The sequence below is a fragment of the Anopheles ziemanni genome, chromosome X (assembly GCF_943734765.1).
Source record: "Anopheles ziemanni chromosome X, idAnoZiCoDA_A2_x.2, whole genome shotgun sequence".
Taxonomy (NCBI): Eukaryota; Metazoa; Arthropoda; class Insecta; order Diptera; family Culicidae; genus Anopheles; species Anopheles ziemanni.
In genome coordinates this window covers 17,664,323-17,684,169 of record NC_080707.1, presented here as the reverse complement: position 1 = coordinate 17,684,169, position 19,847 = coordinate 17,664,323, and the positions used below count along the sequence as shown (strand labels likewise).

The window sequence follows — 19,847 nt, the reverse complement described above, 5'->3', positions numbered from 1 at the left end:
GTCTATACTTGCAAGCGGTAGCACAACATCGCGAACAAAACACCGCGACGAAGCGATGCATCAGGAGGAATTTCCCCATCCCACCCCTGATGGACCCATACTTGCAGATAGAACTGCAACACGGACAGGTTCGGACCAAGGCGTGTTAAACAGGGTAGGTTTGGTAAATGACGTTAAACATTTCAAACCATAAAAATCCTGAAGTTGAATCGGAGAATTGATTCATATCAAAATTTAACCATGGCTACGATGAAGGCTCTTAAAAAATGAGTTATATTAAATACCAGTGAAATCAGTTTTCTTAACTGTCAGTATTTTCTATGTACTGCTGTGTTAAACGCAGTAACGCGAAATATGCCCACTCCGCTCCTCAAAAAGAGCCGATTTTCACAACACTAATCCGAAGTGACATCTACATTCAGTAGTATATTTGTTTTAATTGTTTAACAAATAATTTGCTACATGCATTCTTATTCCTATGGCCTCTTGACTGGCGCGTGCACTGCTTGCCGCAAAATTTGACAAATTTGTATTGGTTTGTGACGAGAACAAGATGCGGGAATCACTGCTTCTTATACGTTCCTCTCTCCTTATAAAATTGTGCAAATAAATCGTAGCCATGACAATTTTTTTTGCATTATCCTCCTTCACCTCTATCGGTTTTCTAAGTACGCGGAACCTTCCACTATGTATTCTAAATGCCATTTCTACAGTGCGTCTGGCATTAGAGTGCCGCTGATTAAAATAGCGCTCGATCGATCCTCTTTCAGTAGACCCACCAAATGGCCTTAGGCAATAGCTGGTTAATGGGAAAGCCTTATCTCCCAAAAACATGTAAGGAACTGACATGTTGGATGATACGTCCAATGGGGCTGGGTTTGGAATGTTACAAGTATGTTGTTCTATTTTTTTGAAAAGTTCAGTGTTACGAAAAACTCCTCCGTCAGATATTCTTCCTTTACTTCCCACATCGGCATATAAAAAATTACTTTTGGAATCCACTACTCCTAACAATACTACGCTGAAAATTTTTTTGTAATTAAAATAGTCAGTTCCACTATGAGGAGGTGCTTTAATAGCAACATGCTTTCCGTCTATGGCCCCGAGCACATGTGGAAAATTAAACTTCTCTTGAAAGCCTTGAGCCACTTTCAACCATTCATTTGGACAATTGGGGAGCTACAAATAGAAAGAAAAATATTATTATTTAATTTTTTTTTTTTGTAAATATAAATATATTAATAATTCTCTATATCCTATATTTATTCATATCAGATTCAACATCATGACAATGTGGAATGCATCGAAATCGAGGTATTGGAGGAAAGCTCGATGCCACATACGGGGTGTCCAACACCGCCTCCAGGACCATCACGTACGTCGACTCCACCACCTCCAGGAGCATCTCGTACGTCGACTCCACCACCTCCAGGAGCATCTCGTACGTCGACTCCACCACTTCCCAGAACTCCACCGAACCAGACCATCGCAAAAAGAAAAAGACGATGGCAAGAGGCTAACATAAGCTATAATGAAGAAGTGATGGACACTTTACGAACAGTAGGATCTGCCACAATTGAGCTAATCAACCATCTCAAAGCTCCAGATGAGCTCGAAAGTGTGCGTTATATTATGCACAACTGGAGCCCATAGCGGCGTAGGCGAACTCTTATTAAAATAAGACGTTTAGTAAACGAAGAAGAGGAGTCCCGCTTCGTCCAACAATATGGATATGATCCATAATTTCTAACTTGTTGATTTTGTATGTTTATTTTAAGTAGTAAATTATTAAGTAATGTGATGAATTTCTGAATTGTTTAAAATTAGGTTAAGATTGGTTCTATTTAGGTAAACGATATGTGTATTTTTAAAATACATAACAAGAACTGAAATACTGAACTAAAAAAACGATATGTTTTCTTACCTTTACGAAGTCGCTTAAAACTTCGATAAGGCTGTCGCATACTTCTGGAATGAATATTCCAATTGATTGAGCCGAAATCTGACAATGAAAATAACAAAAATGAAATAAAATCTTAGAAAAAATACACAAAGAACCATATACTTACCCCAAACGTATACTCCAAGGTTTTGTAATTATCACCTGTTGCCAAATATCTTAAAGTTACTATTAGCTTGTCTTTGGCAGACAAACTCTTACGCATGTTTGTATTTAATTTTGATATTTTTGGGCCGATTTGGGCCAGCAAATGTTGAGAGAGTAATCAAAGTTGCGGCAAACGGCTCAGGAGAGGGAGAGCAGCGTGGGCTCCGCATGAGAACAGAATGGAATATATAAGGAACGAAAAGCGTGACATGTTGCCACACGCTAATAGTATCTATAAACTCACACTCACACGCTAATAGTAATCGGTCGGACGTTCACGTCGGTTTCTTCGGTTGTATAAAAGGTGTTCTAAATAAACGTTTGTATCTATACAGTTCCATAAAGTCCGTGTAACGTGTATCATCAAAGTCACAGTCCGCGTATCAGGTTATGGGCCCAGCAGTCCCGATTTTCAAAATGGAAAACGTTATAACTAATTTCGCACTCTCACGCTTGGGAAATGAAAATTATGAGATTTGGAAATTTCGTGTGAATATGGAATTAATCAGAAAGGGTCTATCAAAATTCGTTACGGATCCAAAACCGGAGAAACTAAATGACGATTGGATAGAAAAAGATGGAAAGACACGTGCTTTCATAAGTGCGACTGTCGAAGATAGCCAATTGGTTCATATTATGACCAAAACTACGGCCAAGGAGATGTGGGACGCACTGTGCGCAATACATCGACGCACAGGGCTACCATCTATCCTGCAGATTCTGAGAAGAATATGTTCCATGCGATTGCAGGAGGGAGGCAACCTCCCGGAACATTTTGGCGAAATGTTGCGGTTGCACACCCAGTTGCAACTTATGGACGAAGGCCTGAATGACAAAATTTTTATGGCTATGATTCTATCTAGCTTGCCACCATCATACGGAAACTTGATCGTGGCCTTGGAAAACAGACCGGATACGCAACTTACCTCAGAGTATGCGATGAACAAACTCCGAGAGGAATTTCGTCGAAGACAGGAGCCAGTGGAAGTGGAAGCGGCAGTAACGGAGAAAGACAAAGCTCTAAAAGTACAGCAATCAACGAAGGAGAAGGAAGCGCCAGTGTGCTACCATTGCCATAAGCCGGGGCATTATCGTCGTGATTGCTTTAAGTGGAAGCAAAATAGAAACGTGCATCGTGAACGTGCAAATCTGTCGCTTACGAATTTCGGAGAAAGGTGGGTAATCGATAGTGGTGCTACTGGGCACATGTGTAAAGACATACGTTACTTTATTTCAATTCAATGGCACAATAAAGAAGACGCAATAGAAATAACATTGGCTGACGGAAAAACAATAAGATCTATAAAAATAATAAGAATAAGAAAGGGTACGGACAGTGCAAAGTGGTTGGGGTAGACACAGATACTATTGTGAACAATGAGCTATACGTTCCTGCGCTAAATAGCAATCTTTTGTCGGTCCCAAAACTGTGTCAAGATGGTTACAAAGTGCATTTTGTTAATGATAATTGCACGATCGAAAAGGACAAACAAATAGTTATGCGAGGAAAACTAACCGGTAACCTCTACACTGGGCCCAAAGTTAATCCGGACGCTCAAAAAATGAGCATGCGTCCGACTTTGTGGTCGATTTAAGAGTACTTAGAATTGATAACAATGATTTTTATTCATTGCATCGTCTTGGTGCACCTTCCTACGAAGTACGTGAAAAAAGAACGGTGAAAAAAATCGTACCCAAGCGGCGCAATAAACAATAGAGTGGAAAAAGTCAGAATTTTGACGGCCAATCGCAAAGTCGGACAGTTATATTTCATCCTATTTTTGTTAGCTAAAGTGGTATGTAAGTTAGTTTCGACACTTGATATTTGTTATTATCGATGCAGACGACTCTTGGGTATCGTTAGAAGCACTCAGATGATTCGATTTATTATATTATTGAAGTTTTTATTGAAATATTCGTCACACTACTTGGTTGGAACGAAACATCATCATTTATTCATCATAACGATTGAAAAAGTTTTTAAAAACATATGAAATTACACTTACATTAGCAAACTAACAATTTCAGACATCATAAAAAAGTATAAAACTTCGAAAAGTATCGTAAAATCACCAAAGAACTGCTTTTTGCAGCACACATTTCGTGAAACAAACGATGAAATTTAACTGTCCGACTTTGCGATTGGCCGTCAAAATTCTGACTTTTTCCACTCTATTGTTTATTGCGCCACTTGTGTACGATTTTTTTCCCCGTTCTTTTTGCAAGTACTTTGTAGGAAGGTGCACCAAGAAGATGCAATGAACAAAAATCATTGTTATCAATTCTAAGTACTCTAAAATCGACCACAAAGTCGGACGCATGCTCATTTTTTGAGCGTCCGGATTAACTTTGGGCCCAGTGTATATACAGCAACCTAAGGAATGTGTAAACAAAGTGTCCCATGATAATTCGTGCAAACACCTGTGGCACAAACGTTTTGGTCATAGAGATATCTCAGCAATAGAACTCTTATTCAAAAACAATTTAGCAACTGGTGCCGAGCTAAAACCATGCAAAAAAACTCTCACTTGCGAAACTTGTCTAGCAGGAAAATTACCCAGAACAGCTATACCTAAATCTGCAGAAAAACGTTCGACAAAAATATTAGAGCTGGTACATACCGATGTGTGTGGCCCTATGCCAATTGATACTCCAAGCGGAAACAAATATTTTATGACCATTATTGATGATTATAGTAGATATCTAATGGTTTATTTGTTGAAAAAGAAATCAGACGTTCCGGAAAAGATTATGGAGTACGTACAATTAGTTAAAAATCAATTCGGAAAAGGCCCCAAGGTAGTAAGATCCGATGGAGGAGGAGAATATTCTAGTGAAAAACTGAAAAATTTCTATAAAGACAATGGTATAATGTTCCAAATGTGCACACCATACACGCCCCAGCAAAATGGCGTAGCCGAGCGAAGAAACCGCTACTTAGAGGACATGGTGACTACTATGCTGCTCGGTGCAAATTTAGACAAAAAGTATTGGGGAGAAGCCGTGTTAACTGCGGCATATCTACAAAATAGATTACCAGCGAAAGCAGTGGCCGTAACGCAATTCGAAATGTGGTTTGGTAGAGTTCCTCGAATCGATCACCTCCGAACGTTCGGGTGCAGGGCGTGGATACAAATACCGAAAGAGAAGCGCAAGAAATTGGAGAACAAAGCAGTGAAACTTATTTTTGTGGGGTATTCAGAATAGCACAAAGGGTATCGTTTTCTTGATGTCCGTGACGAAAGAGTGCTTGTGAGCCGTGACGTCAAATTCCTTGAAAAGGAACATTTTATGATAGACAAACCAGTCCACGAAAACGTACAAAACAGTGATAAAGACAATCATATTACAGTGTTCGATACATACGAGGATTCGGAAACAGAAAATAGTCACATAACAGAGAATCATCTTTCAACGAATCCCATCGACTCAGACGAAGAGAACTTTTGTGATGCAAATTATTATATAAACCCACAGACAGATAGTGATAGTTCAAATATCCCAACCGTTGCAGAAACTAAACCACAACCATCACATGTAAGGAAGACTCGCGGGAAGCGACCGGAATACCTGGACGATTTTGTGGTCGGCGTGGCACGCACCAGAGAGGCGACTTTTGCTGAGGCAGCGTGTGGCAATGAAGAGGAGCCGAAAAATTTAAGTGAAGCGTTGAATAGTGACAATAAAGAAAAGTGGCAATTAGCTATGTTGGACGAAATAAAGTCACATTCTGACAATAACACATGGGAACTAGTGACACTGCCGGAAAAACGAAAGCCTATTGGCTGCCACTGGGTTTTTAAAACGAAAAGAAACGCAGCTGGCGAGATAATCAAGTATAAGGCACGTTTGGTGGCGCAAGGTTTTTCGCAAAAGTACGGCGAAGACTATGACGAGGTTTTTGCTCCGGTTACTACGCACACAACTCTACGTCTTCTTCTGGCAATAGCAAGTATAAAAACAATAAAACTCAAACACTTTGATGTCAAAACAGCCTATCTGAACGAGGAACTAGAAGAAGAACTATATATGGTGCAACCTCCCGGTTTCGTGGAAAAAGATAAGGAGAACCTGGTGTGCCGTTTGAGGAGGAGTAAATACGGGCTCAAACAATCGGCCAGGTGCTGGAACAAACGGCTCGACACAGTTATACAAGGAATCGGCTTTCAACAAAGTACGGCGGATCCATGCCTGTACATGAAGCTAGTGAATTCAAAACGAGTTTATATGTTAGTATACGTTGATGACATTTTGGTCGGCTGCGAAAACGAAGAAGAAATCAGTGCAGTCTATAATGAATTAAAGAAGAATTTTGACATTACAAATTTAGGAGATTTAAGCTTTTTCTTAGGGTTAGAAATACTTTGTGTAGATAGTGTATATAGTATTTCGTTAGAAAGTTACATAAACAAAGTTATAGAAAAGTTTAAGCTTAGTGATGTAAAGGGGGCTAAAATCCCGATGGAATCTAGATACTTGAAAGAAGACGACAATTCTGCTACACTTTCTGAAGCAACAAAATATAGAAGTCTGATTGGTGCGTTAATGTATATAGCGGTTTGCGCTCGGCCTGATATAGCAGTAAGTACATCGATCCTGGGACGACGTGTGAGCGCACCGACTGAAAGAGATTGGACGGCCGCAAAGAAAGTCGTACGCTATCTAAAAGCGACCAAAAATCTTCGTTTAAAATATGACAGTGTTCGTAGCACTGATTTGATAGGCTATTCGGACGCAGACTGGGCAGGTGATGTACAAACCAGAAAATCTACCACTGGTTTTGTATTCATGTTAGCTGGTGCTGCAGTTGCTTGTAGCGCTTAGCGAAGCGTGTCAGGAGTTAGTCTGGATTAGGAGCGTACTGAAGGATCTAGGTGAAATTTGTGAAGGCCCGATAAAAGTAATGGAAGACTATCAAAGCTGTATTACTTTTGCCACCTCAGAGCGAACGAATCGACGTTCAAAACACATAGAAACAAGATCCCATTATGTTAGGAATCTATGCGCAGAACATGTTTTAGTTCTCGAATATTGCCCTACTGAAAACATGATAGCGGACGTTCTCACTAAGCCACTTGGTCCGATTAAGCATGCAAAGTTTTGTAACATGATGGGATTGTATTCAACAAGCGACAACATTGATTCAGGAGGAGTGTTGAGAGAGTAATCAAAGTTGCGGCAAACGGCTCAGGAGAGGGAGAGCAGCGTGGGCTCCGCATGAGAACAGAATGGAATATATAAGGAACGAAAAGCGTGACATGTTTGACACACGCTAATAGTAATCGGTTGGACGTTCACGTCGGTTTCTTCGGTTGTATAAAAGGTGTTCTAAAAAAACGTTTGTATCTATACAGTTCCATAAAGTCCGTGTAACGTGTATCATCAAAGTCACAGTCCGCGTATCAAGCAGAACCACCGAGACGCGCACCACCGGTTCCCACGGGCTGCACCAGACACCGAATCAGCAGTTCGTTAGGCAAAGCCAAGTTAGGAATAATCAGTTTTAAGTTAGAACTCAAGAGAAGAGGACATGCCTCATTAGGAATAAAGAATATTGTTTTTTTAAAACCTCAATTCTTCGCCCTCGACTCATAATTATATGTTACTAGCTTGATGCCCCGGCGTTGCTCGGTGACGAAGGGATAGAGAAAAGTATTATTGTTTTGACTAATACTTGAAAGATATGTTTGAATTTAATAGTTACAATAACGACATATTTAAAATGTTTGATATTTCATCAAATTCCCCTTGATGTGTAAACCTTAGGGTAATTATGTTGGATACACCTTGACATTTGTTTACATGCTTGTTTTGTCTGTGTTAGTAAAACTGAGTTTCAATTGTGAAATTTAGATGATTTTATTACAAAATTGTGATCAAACAAACCTTCAACAACATCTGCAGTACTTAAACTTAATGTGTGAAAAGTTTCAGAAGCTACGGGTCAGTATTGGTTGAGTTTTTAGTGTACAAGGAACTCCATACATAAAAAAAAGCTAAAGTATGTATGTTACTAGCTTGACGCCCCGGCGTTGCTCGGTGAAGAAAAGGTTGAGAAAAGATTTATGGTTTTACTCTTTACTTGAAAGTTAGAATTAATTTATTAGTTACAATAACGGCATATTTAAATGTATGAAATTGCATGAATTTCCCCGTGATGTATAAACCTTAGGGTAACTATGTTGGATACACCTTGACATTTGTTTACATGCTTGTTTTGTTTGTGTTAGTAAAACTGAGTTTCAATTGTAAAATTTAGATAATTTTATCAAAAAATAGTGATCAAACAAACCTTCAACAACATCTGCAGTACTTAAACTTAATGTGTGAAAAGTTTCAGAAGCGACGGTTCAGTATTGGTCGAGTTTTTAGTGTACACAGAACTCCATACATAAAAAAAACTAAAATATGTAGTAGATAATCCAAAGCTCCTGTAAATTTGAAACGCTTTTATCAATTCCAAACGTTCACGGTTTTGAAGTTTCATATTACTTACCAAGTATCGGATGATTCAAATTAATACCACTGAAACTTTACAGTCACTTAGCACCACTGAAACCACTGAAAACTGGCATAAACAAGCATCAGAGCCAAGCATATGCTTCCAAGTGGAGTACAAAATATCCAGACAGAAAATAAGAGGCAGCTTACGCACAAGTATTCTTGCACGCACGTGCTTAGCTTACGTTTTTCTTTCTTCTCTCGTGTTTTCAGGCTTCCTGGCTACCCCGCTGACAGAAGTCCATATAAAAAAACGGCTTTAACTCGGCTTTTACTTGGCTTGTATACAGTCAGACTATAAGCCAGAAGAGAATGCACGCTGTGACGTCATTGCTCTCTGCGCTTCCTCGCTCACGCTTCGCTTGCGCTCTGGTTTTTCTTCTCCTACCCCATTTCTTTCTTGTCAAATAAAACCATGTGTTTTAAAACCAAACAATCAAATACAATACAATATTTTACTGCTGATATTGTTTAAATACTTATCCGTTAGTTTAACCACGATCGTTATTACATCCCTGGTGCGGTTAGGCCTTCATTCTGCTTCGGAGCCGCATCTTCGCCGTGGTCCATTTTATACATCAGCTGCTGTCTGTACTGGCTGACAATCACTTCTTTCACACTTCACTACTTGAATACACTTTTAACAATACAAAACTACACTTTTTAAGATGTTGAATCACCAATTTTGTTGAAGAACAACAATTTATGATATTCTCCGTGGGTAAAAGAGTAAATGAGGCCCCGGCCGCCATGTTTTCGATCGTGGCTACACCTCTTGTGGACGTTTAAACTGAATGTATGCAATTGGTGATACATTAGTTCGTTAAATTCAACCTACGAGTATTTGAACAGTAGTGTGTACCGTTAATTTCGGCTACGCAATCAACCTAAGGGTGTGGTATGAGGGGGGCCCACGGGCCCCCCTTATTTCTCAAAACTATAACAAACTCTCTTTTTCGGTAGACCTAGCGCAGTCCGCTCGCTTCGCTCGCTGCGGGCGCGCCGCCGTTTCCAAATCATTTCTTCGGCTAAACTCATTGTTTCATGCTGTCCATCATGAATGGTATAGTTTACTTACTAGTAACTTAACATGAAAAAGTATATTAACCCGCATTCAACCCCCACTGCGTGATTAGTTTAAACCGTTATGGTCTTTAAAGCGAACCGTTAGCGTTCAAAAATTCGAAACGAATGCATGTGTCGCGCTTTGCATAGCTTCAGGCGCTAAATGTGAACCAGCAGGAAGAGGAGAATCTAGCCCGGGGCCTCATTTACTCTTTTACCTCTCCGTGTTTTTTACAATTCTACACTGACTGCTTTCACAAATTCGCTCTAAGTTGACTTGCAGCCGAGAGTGCACTTCCCAATCGCAAAAATCGGATACTGTTCGGACCTCTCACTCTAAATCTGCACTTTCTCTCTTGCTTCCACTCGCACAAGGGTATGCAACCACTTTCTGCCGCGGCACCGAGCTGCGAGTGTATGCGTGAGCCATGCATGAATTTACTCCCTGCATCACGCATCCCCCCTTTGGGTCCCACGAACTTGCATCGTTCGTTTCCTCCATTCTTCATGCCCCGCGGTCGTTGCCCTGGGTCTGTCGTTTTAAATCGCTTTCTGTCTTTTTTGCGCTTGTTTTCTCTTTTGCTCATCTTTGGCTTCGCGCCAAAACTATGAAGTGACGTCACATTGCATTTGTTTACTACGATTTTTGTTGTCACTTGCGGTAGAATTAAAACGATAGTTGCGTTGATTACAAGTGAACAAAGTTTTCCAGTGTTTATAAAGTGCAAAATTAATTGTGCCAAAATGTCCGATCTTGATAGAATGAAAAAAACTGGCAATTTCAGTCGTAGGGTCGCAAAGTACCTGAAGATGGATTTACCAGTCGATGAAGAAGCAGGATCAAGTGGATTGAGTGAGTGGAAATAATGATTTTGTAATATTGAATTAGTGCTAAAGCTTTATTTTCCAGTGTCACAACAATTACATGCCGTTAATCCTTCGGATAGCACCGATTTGCCGTCTGAACCACAAGAGCATCAAGGAGAGGGATCCATTCATTCCGAAGATCCGAACTTAACGGATTATTTAGAATCGAGTGACGATGAGAGCTTTGGGTCTGAAGAAGACTATAAAAGTTTTGACTTGTTGCCCCTGCTTGTTTGTGTAAGGTATTGGGCTCTTTCAACAGGCCAAACAAAGCATTCGATAAACCTTGTGCTGCGCATATTAAATAGAACTGGAATGCGTTTCCCAATAACTGCTGAGACCCTATTAGAAAAAACTCCCAACCCAGCATCAGCGATTGTCAATATCGGAGGAGGACAGTTTTGGTTTAAAGGCATTCAAAAATGTTTGATAAACCAGTTCTGGTAAGTTTTTTTATTATGCTTCAATATTTTACCATATGAAATATTTTCTTAAGCTATGATAATTAGTTTAATTTTGATTTTCATTACGACAGGAAAACCACACCGTCTTGCAGTCAGCTGTCGTTGAACGTATCAATTGATGGCCTGCCCCTTCATAAAAGCACCACCTTGCAGTATTGGCCGATATTATTCAATATTAATGAGCTACCCCGTGTGCCAGTGATGGCAGCGGGCATCTTTTATGGGTTGTCCAAACCCGAAAATATTGAGCAATATCTGCGTCCGTTGGTAGATGAAATTAATTTTCTCATTGAGCACGGAATCATCATCAACGGGAAAAAGTTGTTCGTCAAACTGCGAGCTATTATCGCCGACACTCCGGCCAGGTCGTTCGTGAAAGGTAAAAATTAAATATGGTATTAGTTGGTAAATACGAACTTGTTTTCTATTATTTTGTTACCTTTTTCAGGTACTGTTGGGCATACCGGCTACGCAGGATGTATGAAATGTGTTGTAGAAGGACAATACAGTAGAGAAGGTCGTACGGTTGTGTTTCCAGGAGTAGGTGCACCAAAACGAACAGACAAGGGATTCAGAGAAAATGCGTACCCGAAACACTGCAAAATGATATCACCACTTTTAGATCTTAAGGATTTTGATATCATCAACGATGTGATTGTTGCAGATCGTTTACATCTGATAGATCTTGGGGTCATGAAACGTTTGCTGATTGGGTGGCGTGACGGATCGCTGGGCAAAGTGCGTTGGTCAACTTCGCAATGTTCGCAGATTTCGAAGGCGTTAGGCAATATTAAACTCCCTGCTGAAATCCATCGCCCACTGCGCCCTGTTGTTTATGCTGGGAAATGGAAAGGATCGGAGTTTGCCTCGTTTTTGCACTACGCAAGCATTGTGGTGTTGAAAGAACATTTCCCCCAAGAATGTTACCAGCATTTTTTGTTGTTATTTTGTGCAGTAACAATTCTATCCTCGCGTGTATACCGTCCGATGTGGTCACTTGCCGGACAGATGCTCGAAAGATTTGTCACCCAATATAGCCATGTCTATGGAGAGCGTTATACAGGGTGCCCGAGGTAAATTTGACAGTTTAGAAAGGAATTTTTGTCAAATTTATGTTAAATGTTAAAAAAAAATTTTCTTCTACAAAGTTTAGCTTACCATTTTTGCCGCATTTTTTTTTGTTTACCCCCCCTCCGCGCCGATGGCTGCCTGCCCCCGCTTCCGGAACCCCGGGCAAGCGTGGGCAGTTCGTGCCGGCCATAGGCCAGTTCTCAAAATCTCGATTTTTCGATTGCGAGCTAGCGCTTTGCGGTCTTCGGCAATGTTGTAGATCTCGATGAGATAAGACTTTTTGGTTAAGGGACATTTTCCCCTCCGACCCCTCCTTCCTCCCGCAAATTTGCATTTTCACCACTGTTCGGCCCAAGTGGCCGACGTTTGGCCACCCAGCTCCCCTGACCTTAATCCTATGGATTATTTTGTGTGCGGCACAGTTGAGCGGAACACCAACAAGGCCTCCTGCAATACCAAAGCGGAGCTGGTGGCCAGAATGGTGGCCGTGTTTGCGGCCATCCCCAGAGACATGGTTGGCCGGGCATGCGCGCGGTTCCGGAAGCGGGGGCAGGCAGCCATCGGCGCGGAGGGGGTAAACAAAAAAAAAAAAAATGCGGCAAAAATGGTAAGCTAAATTTTGTAGAAGAAAATTTTTTTTTAATGTTTAACATAAATTTTATAAAAATTCTTTTCCTATTCCCTTAGGAACTGTCAAATTTACCTCGGGCACCCTGTATAGGCAGCAACGTCCATAACCTGCAACATGTGTATGAAGAGGTGGCTCGTTTAGGTCCGCTTCCAACGCTATCCACTTATCCTTTTGAGAATGAGCTACAGCATCTCAAGCGTCAACTGCGGAGCGGCTACAAAAATCTGGAACAAACCATAAACCGTTTATCAGAGCTAGATAAATTCCATATGTCTTTTTATATGAAAAAGGCAGAGGCATCGAATCCTCGCTGCAGCGAACATGCAGGAGTTATTACTTTTCGTGTTAGCCACAACTTTTTGTTACAAAATAATGTAAGGAACTGTTGGTTTTTAACAAAAAGTAATTATATTATGAAGTTCCATTCAGCTAGCAACGAACGAGATTCGAATGGTGTTTTAAAAATATTGTGCAATAAGTTACCTGAAAAAGCAATATTTATTGATTCTACCATGTTGGACATCCAGCTTCCAGAGCCATTCGATTCAAGCATGTTGAACATTTATAAGGGAGTACCGTGCAGATTGGCTGAAACCCAGGATGAGATTACTTGGAATGAAGTTAAATGTAAATTAATTGCTGTGCCTTTAACGACGCTAGACGAGGTTGTTTTTTTTCCTCTCATTCATACACTACAAGAATAAAAAAATAAAGAGTAACGATGAAAAAGTTTTTTTTTGTATTTTTTAAGGGCGCTGCAACTGAGCTAAGTTTCCGAAACTTCAACAATAGGCATGTATATGTTGTCCTCTTATGTTCTATTAGTATGACAGGATGTCCTCTTGTAATCTTTTATATGCACTCTGGCTGCAGCATGTTGAAGTTTCTTCATCAAAAAGCTAGCAACGTGTTTGTCATCTACTTTTAAATGCTCGTTACCCCCTATTTCCTTAAAAATACTCACCACCTCTTTAAAATTAATTAAACCTGTCTTTGCTTGCCCAGGTGTCCTACTGACCCCCGACCAATTAATGCTGGCAAAAAATGGCTTAGCAAAAATTATATCTATTGAATCGTGCATACGATTGGAAGGTTCTGCGCGCGTGACTTGGTTTTGCAACCAAGCCAACAGTTTTCTTTTATATTGAACGTTCTTTAGGTCGTCTTCAAGCTGCAGAAGTTCTTCTGTACTAGATACAGGAGAAAATTGAAAATCCGTCTCCTTACGGATGAGGCCTTCTCTAGGCCGACTTACTGCCACCAACGTGTCCAAAGTGACATTGGTAGTCGCAGTGTTGCGCAGAACTAAATCGAGTTTTGCTTCGAGCCTCTCATTTTGAAGTCGAAGTTCTCTATTCTGCTTTTCTAGTCTAGTGAACTTCTCTTCAAATTTGTCAGATATAGATTTGACCAGATTTAATAACGTTTGCATTGTTGTATCGTTGTTTGAATATGCTGCAACGACAAAATAAATACAATATATTGTTAATTGAAACACCTGAGTCCATTCTAATTGGATTTTGTGAAGAGCACAAAGTGTAGGTAGGTAAAGCAAATGAATGCAAAAGTAAAAATAGCAGTCAACATCAATTTAAATTTCTTTACTTACGAACTTCACTAGCAGATGAGCTCGGTTGGAATGTACGCGGGTTTTGTAGTGATTGTGGATTGTCTAAAATAGCAAAAAACAAATTAAAATTAAACACATACTCAGAACTATGTGCTAACGGCTATGCAATTTAACTTGCCCGATGGAATTTCTATGATCATAAGCTGATCATTTTCCGAAACATTCTGCTCATTAATATACACGGCTGTAAAACAAACAAATATTAAAAAGAATAACAAATAACTTTTATGTTCATACCCGTTTGTGGATCCATTGCTTCAGTTAGTTGATGATAGTTTGATGGTGATGATGATGGAAATGATATGTGTAATTTCGAACGCAATTATCTATAATAAGAGCATGGTTTGAATAAATAAATAATAATAAAAACCTCATAATGTAACTTAATCGATCTTGGATGCTGTTTGATCGATCACGAACGGTTCGATGACAGTTGACCAGTCGAACAAATTGCCGCTAGAGGGAAACTCCTGATAAGGATGAGAGAGTTAGGAGCAATCGTTCTCACTCTACTATCTGGTATCTATGCACTGCTAGGATTCACTGGTATCAGCTGATACAAGTCAACGACCTGTGACAAATCCGAAATGATTGGTGGATTTGAGAACGACCGTTCTTTCGTTCTGTATAGCGAAAATTTTTAAACTTTGGCTCTAGTAAAATTATTGTCAATTTAAATGCGGAAAACTTTTTAACCAAAGCGGAAAAGAAAGCACGAATCGATGTAATGGCACTAGATTCGAAAAATTATTAGATATTAGATTGCGTAGCACTTGAAGGTGTAAACTGAACTATGCTTACATTCAAACATTTCGTTATTTATATTGAATCACCAACCGGTCATGCAGAAGAGCAGCCGATAGCACAACTGGAAAACACTTCGTTCCATGGGTAAATATAAACCATCAAATAACAACAATCAATTCTACTTGCCTTCTTTCAGGAACAATTTCACCGTAAAAAGTTGTTTCGTCTTCGTCGCACAGAAAACAAACTCGAGTTATCACTTTGCACTTTGCACATCAATTAGAATAATATGGATATGACGCTTCCTTTCACGCCACCGTCACAGGCCCACAGGCACGATATACCCGCGCGTGTTAGAGCAAACGAGAAGCAGACAGCTGTCTAGACTCTCTGAGTCAGCACGGAGCACGGAGCTAAAGTACAAAGCAGGAGAAATAATCGAAGAGAGAGAGAACACGGGCAAAAAAAATACGACACAGATTTTTTTTTATGCAACGCGTTTGTGACGTCATCAATCGGGCATCACCCTAAACACACCGCAACACCGCAAAAATCGGGTGATGGCAAGTGCTCATGTGTGTGTATAACGCGGCGCGCTTCGACCGCGACACCCAAAAATCTTGATTTGAGCGATTGTTTAGGGGCTCAATTGGATATCCAATTTTTCTATGTGTAATATCCAATTTAGTATCCAAAACCCGCGTGTTCAAGTGACTGGGTTGGTGTACCAGGGCAAAACTGATCGCGTCCAAAAACTAACACCCAGAAAAGAGAGAAAGAAATTTTTTTTCGAATGTTGGAAAGGGATGACATGATGAAATCGAGAGAGTGTAAGAGACTCTGCCTACGGGGGGATAATAATAGCATAAAGTTAGCTTTGTAAGAATGGTTTTGACATTTTATTTATTGTAAAATTTATCACATAACCTTGAATATCTTTATACTACTGGTGCGTTTGTAAGTAGAAGTGGTTATAAAATATTGACAAAGTGTTTACAAATTTCAAAAACTAATTATGGAGCCGTCATCGTCGAAAAACAATAGCATTTTCTATGTGAAACGAAAGCGAGAGGTGGAGGAACTGGAGCGAATGTGTGATGAAGAACTTGGTGAAATGGACCTAACAGCATCACATATTAAGTGGCCGGATCTGGATGTAGGTTAGTATACTATGTTCTGTAGTGAAACTTTAAGTTAAATAATTATTTCGGGTTACGAAAGTAAACTTTATTTTATTTTTTAGGAGTCAGGCCAACAGAGGAGGTCGAGTATATTCCAGAGGGTTCAACCAATTTACTAGAGGAGGAGATAGTAAATCACCCTGCAGGAACAGATCTCGACGAAGATGACGAGGATGATGATTTAGATTTTGTAAACCATATGTAGATGATAGATGCGCTAAGGCACGTGGCAATTATACAGGGTTTTCCATTTGATAGCACAAAATAATCAGATGATACCACAAACGCCCCAGCCAGCAATATCTGTCAATTTTTGGTGACGGTCCGCAATCGGGTCTAACGGAAGCACGAAAGACCGTCAATCCAAGCCGATGGGTGCACGCACACATGTAAACACCTGCTTCACGCACACATAAGCAGTAGAGGCAGTCATTTTTTTATTTTTTTATTATTCAGTTTATGTCAATAATAAATTCATAATTTCAATGCACATATTCGTTTATTTCAATAAATATACATTGAATTTCAAATAACAACAATTACAATTACAATTTTACTATTCGTTACGGTAACAATACGTTTACACTTAAGATGTCTGTCGTGACTGTTGAGCCCCATCCGTTCTTTTCAAACACAACTGCTGCACCTTGTCCAATTTTCTACCGTTTTATTTCTGTTTACCTCAAGTAATCCTCCATCGATAACTTCTCTTTACGACACATACCACAAGACTGACGAGCCCAAGTGGGGCTCGCGTGTTCCTAATCCTTCTCTTTCCTTCTCGCTTCTCTCGCTTATTCGCCTTATTCGAATTTTCTGACACCCTGCTTTTCGCCTAATTTTGAATTTGAACTCGATCTTGCCTGATATGCATGCCGTTGGGGCGTACTATGATTCCATTACGCTCTGCCTTCTTTTTACTTTTACTATTCCTTATCTTTCTGTTACCCTATGCTCGATCCCTACAATGTCCATCCTGTCTCCGTGTAAAATCCGGGAGATGCCTTTTCCATCGACTGTACCGCTCTGCTTCCGGATCAGCTCAGTGTCAGAATGCCGGGATGATTCGGGGTATGACTTCTTAGCTGCATCTGTTGAGAGGCCTCTTGCTCAGCACAATATGGCGTCTCGTATAATGCCCATATCGAAAGCTCCTCTTGCACTGAATTCATCGCCGTCCCATGCACACATTCAAACATCGACAGTCCGCTTGCGGCGGGGATTTTCCTTCTACTCGCCCTCGCCTATGTTTTTGACAGATATTGCTGGCTGGGGCAGTAGATGATTCCACAAACGTGACAGATGACAAGCTAAGTGAGGCATGTATACAACAATCGTGGCAGATGATATCACAATTGTAGGAGATGATAGCACAAGCCGGTACTGATGGTCTGTCAATCGCGCGTATAAACGAATGCACTGTGATTCGACAGACTTGTTGACCCGCGTTGACTTGCGTTTATACGCGCGATTTTGTACTTCACGATTGTTGTATACATGCCTCCAAGGTGGGTCCTAAGGGAGGTGAGCTCAAAGGCCTGGTCGTGGCAGCCATTTTGAAATTAATTTTTGACAATCGTTCCTGGTTTTATTTACCAACAAAAGGATTACGACGCGTTAGCAAGCTGCCAGTCGATACGGTTACCGGGAGACTCTGCCCTCATTAGCCACAACTTTACTGAGGACACAGTTCCATCTACGATATATTGCAAAGTCATCTAGTAAATGAGGTTGGACGAGATGGGTAAAGCGGTTTGGTCGTCCAAAGGCACATATGTTAAAACTTTGTTGCTACAATGCTACATGAAACGTGTTTGTTAAAACGACATTATCTTCATTATATCGCATATTTTCCCATTCCATGAGTTATTTTTGCAAAAAACAGCTTAACAGGATAAATACGGCATTTTTACGCTATCGGAAAGAACTTTGGAAACAACAACTGGCAAATTGTAAATATAAACAAAATCCGGAACGATTGTCAAATTTTTCCTTTATTTTTCTAAAAAAAATCAAGGCGATTTGTTCGGGATGAACCCACCTGGATAGTAATCACTTTGCATGCCTCACTTGGCTTGTCATCTGTCACGTTTGTGGAATCATGTACTGCGTTTGTGGTATCATCTGATTATTTTTGTATATTTATATTGTCCTATCAAATGGTAAACCCTGTACGTTGTTTTTCACGCTTCGCTCTTCGAGCCACATTTTTGGTATTTCCAAGTACTTGGGATCGATTTTTGAGCTTTTGGCAAGATGATTCTATGTTCTACATGTAAATATATACACAGCTTGCTTATTTAAGTACTTCGTTTGGAAGAAAATACTTGAAACCTAAAATTTTGCTTTGAAAAAACGTCAAAAAATGCCCAACTTTGAACGCTCATAACTTTTTTGTCTTTCGTCCTACGTTAAATCTGACCCCCATGTTGACGGTCCTACGTCAAATTTCCTTTCTTTTGCTGAAAACGGCGTCCTTTTATCTCTTCTAGTTTTCGAGCTATTCACGTTTAAAGTTGGAGGTTTTTTCAGAAAAAGAGCATTTTCGTTGTTTCGGTCCGAATTGAGCTATCGAGCTAGGCATTCCTCTAAGCATTTCGCCTAGCTTCTTTGGTCTTTTTGAACGTATCCAACGAGCACTTTCGGTGTTTCCAAGTACTTGGGAGTGATTTTCAAGCATTTCAAATGTACATTTTTGGTGTTTCCAAGTACTTGGGAGTGATTTTCAAGCATCTCCAAGGTACATTATCGATCTTTCCAAGTAGTTGGGAGTGATTTTCAAGCATCTCCAAGGTACATTATCGGCCTTTCCAAGTACTTGAGAGCGATTTTTAAGCATCTCCAAAGTACATTTTTGGTATTTCCAAGTACTTGGGATCGATTTTTGAGCTTTTTGCAAGATGATTCTATGTTCTACATGTAAATATATACACAAATTGCTTATTTAAGTACTTCGTTTGGAAGAAAATCGCTCCCCTCGGATTGGCCCGTCAATAGTAGAGGAATTTCGTGCTCCGTTTGTAACAGCTTTTTACAGTATTTTTCATATTCTCCATCAGTCTATTGGATCGGTTTTGATTTTGTGAACAGTCGTTGTAGTACTTCGCGAACTTGCTCGGATGCGCCGATCGCGTTTAGTCGTTAATTTTGGCGAACTTTGCTGCTGTGAAATCGACTGTTTACCTACTTGGCGTCGCCTGACGCCGTCCTGTTGACCAGCAACCAGCCACTACTACACCAGCATCAAGTTCCCGCTCAACTATACCAGTGTATTGATTTCCAACAAACACATCAACACATCGTACTTCACAATCATCAGCTCGTACTTATCACCATGGATGCTGTTTGCCCTATTTGTAGCTCCGTCATCATTAAGGATCCGGTTGTTTGCTGCGGTAAATCGCTATTTCTCAACTGTAATGCTATGTTCCACGCTGAATGTCTCAAATTAAACGGCACTTGCACGAAGGAATTGGCCCGTAATCGCGGTCTTAAGTGGATGTGTGAGAGTTGCCGCAATTACGAAAGTAACGATTTACAAGCACTGACTCAGCTACTTAAACAAATGAACGGAGATCTTCTT

The 19,847-nt window shown here is 40.2% G+C and overlaps 1 protein-coding gene across 1 annotated transcript; it reads left to right on the top strand.

Annotated features, from left to right (window-relative positions):
* Positions 1–847: 847 nt before the first annotated feature.
* LOC131291214 (uncharacterized) lies at positions 848–13,634 on the top strand. Its single transcript, XM_058320403.1, has 7 exons — positions 848–892; positions 1,276–1,620; positions 1,703–1,716; positions 11,097–11,383; positions 11,453–12,077; positions 12,801–12,977; positions 13,580–13,634. Exons 1-7 carry the CDS (start codon positions 848–850, stop codon positions 13,632–13,634), a joined length of 1,548 nt encoding a protein of 515 aa, XP_058176386.1.
* The last annotated feature ends 6,213 nt before the right edge of the window (positions 13,635–19,847 follow it).

Excerpts from the sequence above, each read along its gene's own strand:
- LOC131291214 (XM_058320403.1), top strand. The coding sequence starts at position 848 with ATGTTGGATGATACGTCCAATGGGGCTGGGTTTGGAATGTTACAA. Across the intron at positions 893-1,275 it reads CTGGGTTTGGAATGTTACAA|ATTCAACATCATGACAATGT; the intron begins GTATGTTGTTCT and ends TATTCATATCAG. Across the intron at positions 11,384-11,452 it reads GGCCAGGTCGTTCGTGAAAG|GTACTGTTGGGCATACCGGC; the intron begins GTAAAAATTAAA and ends TACCTTTTTCAG.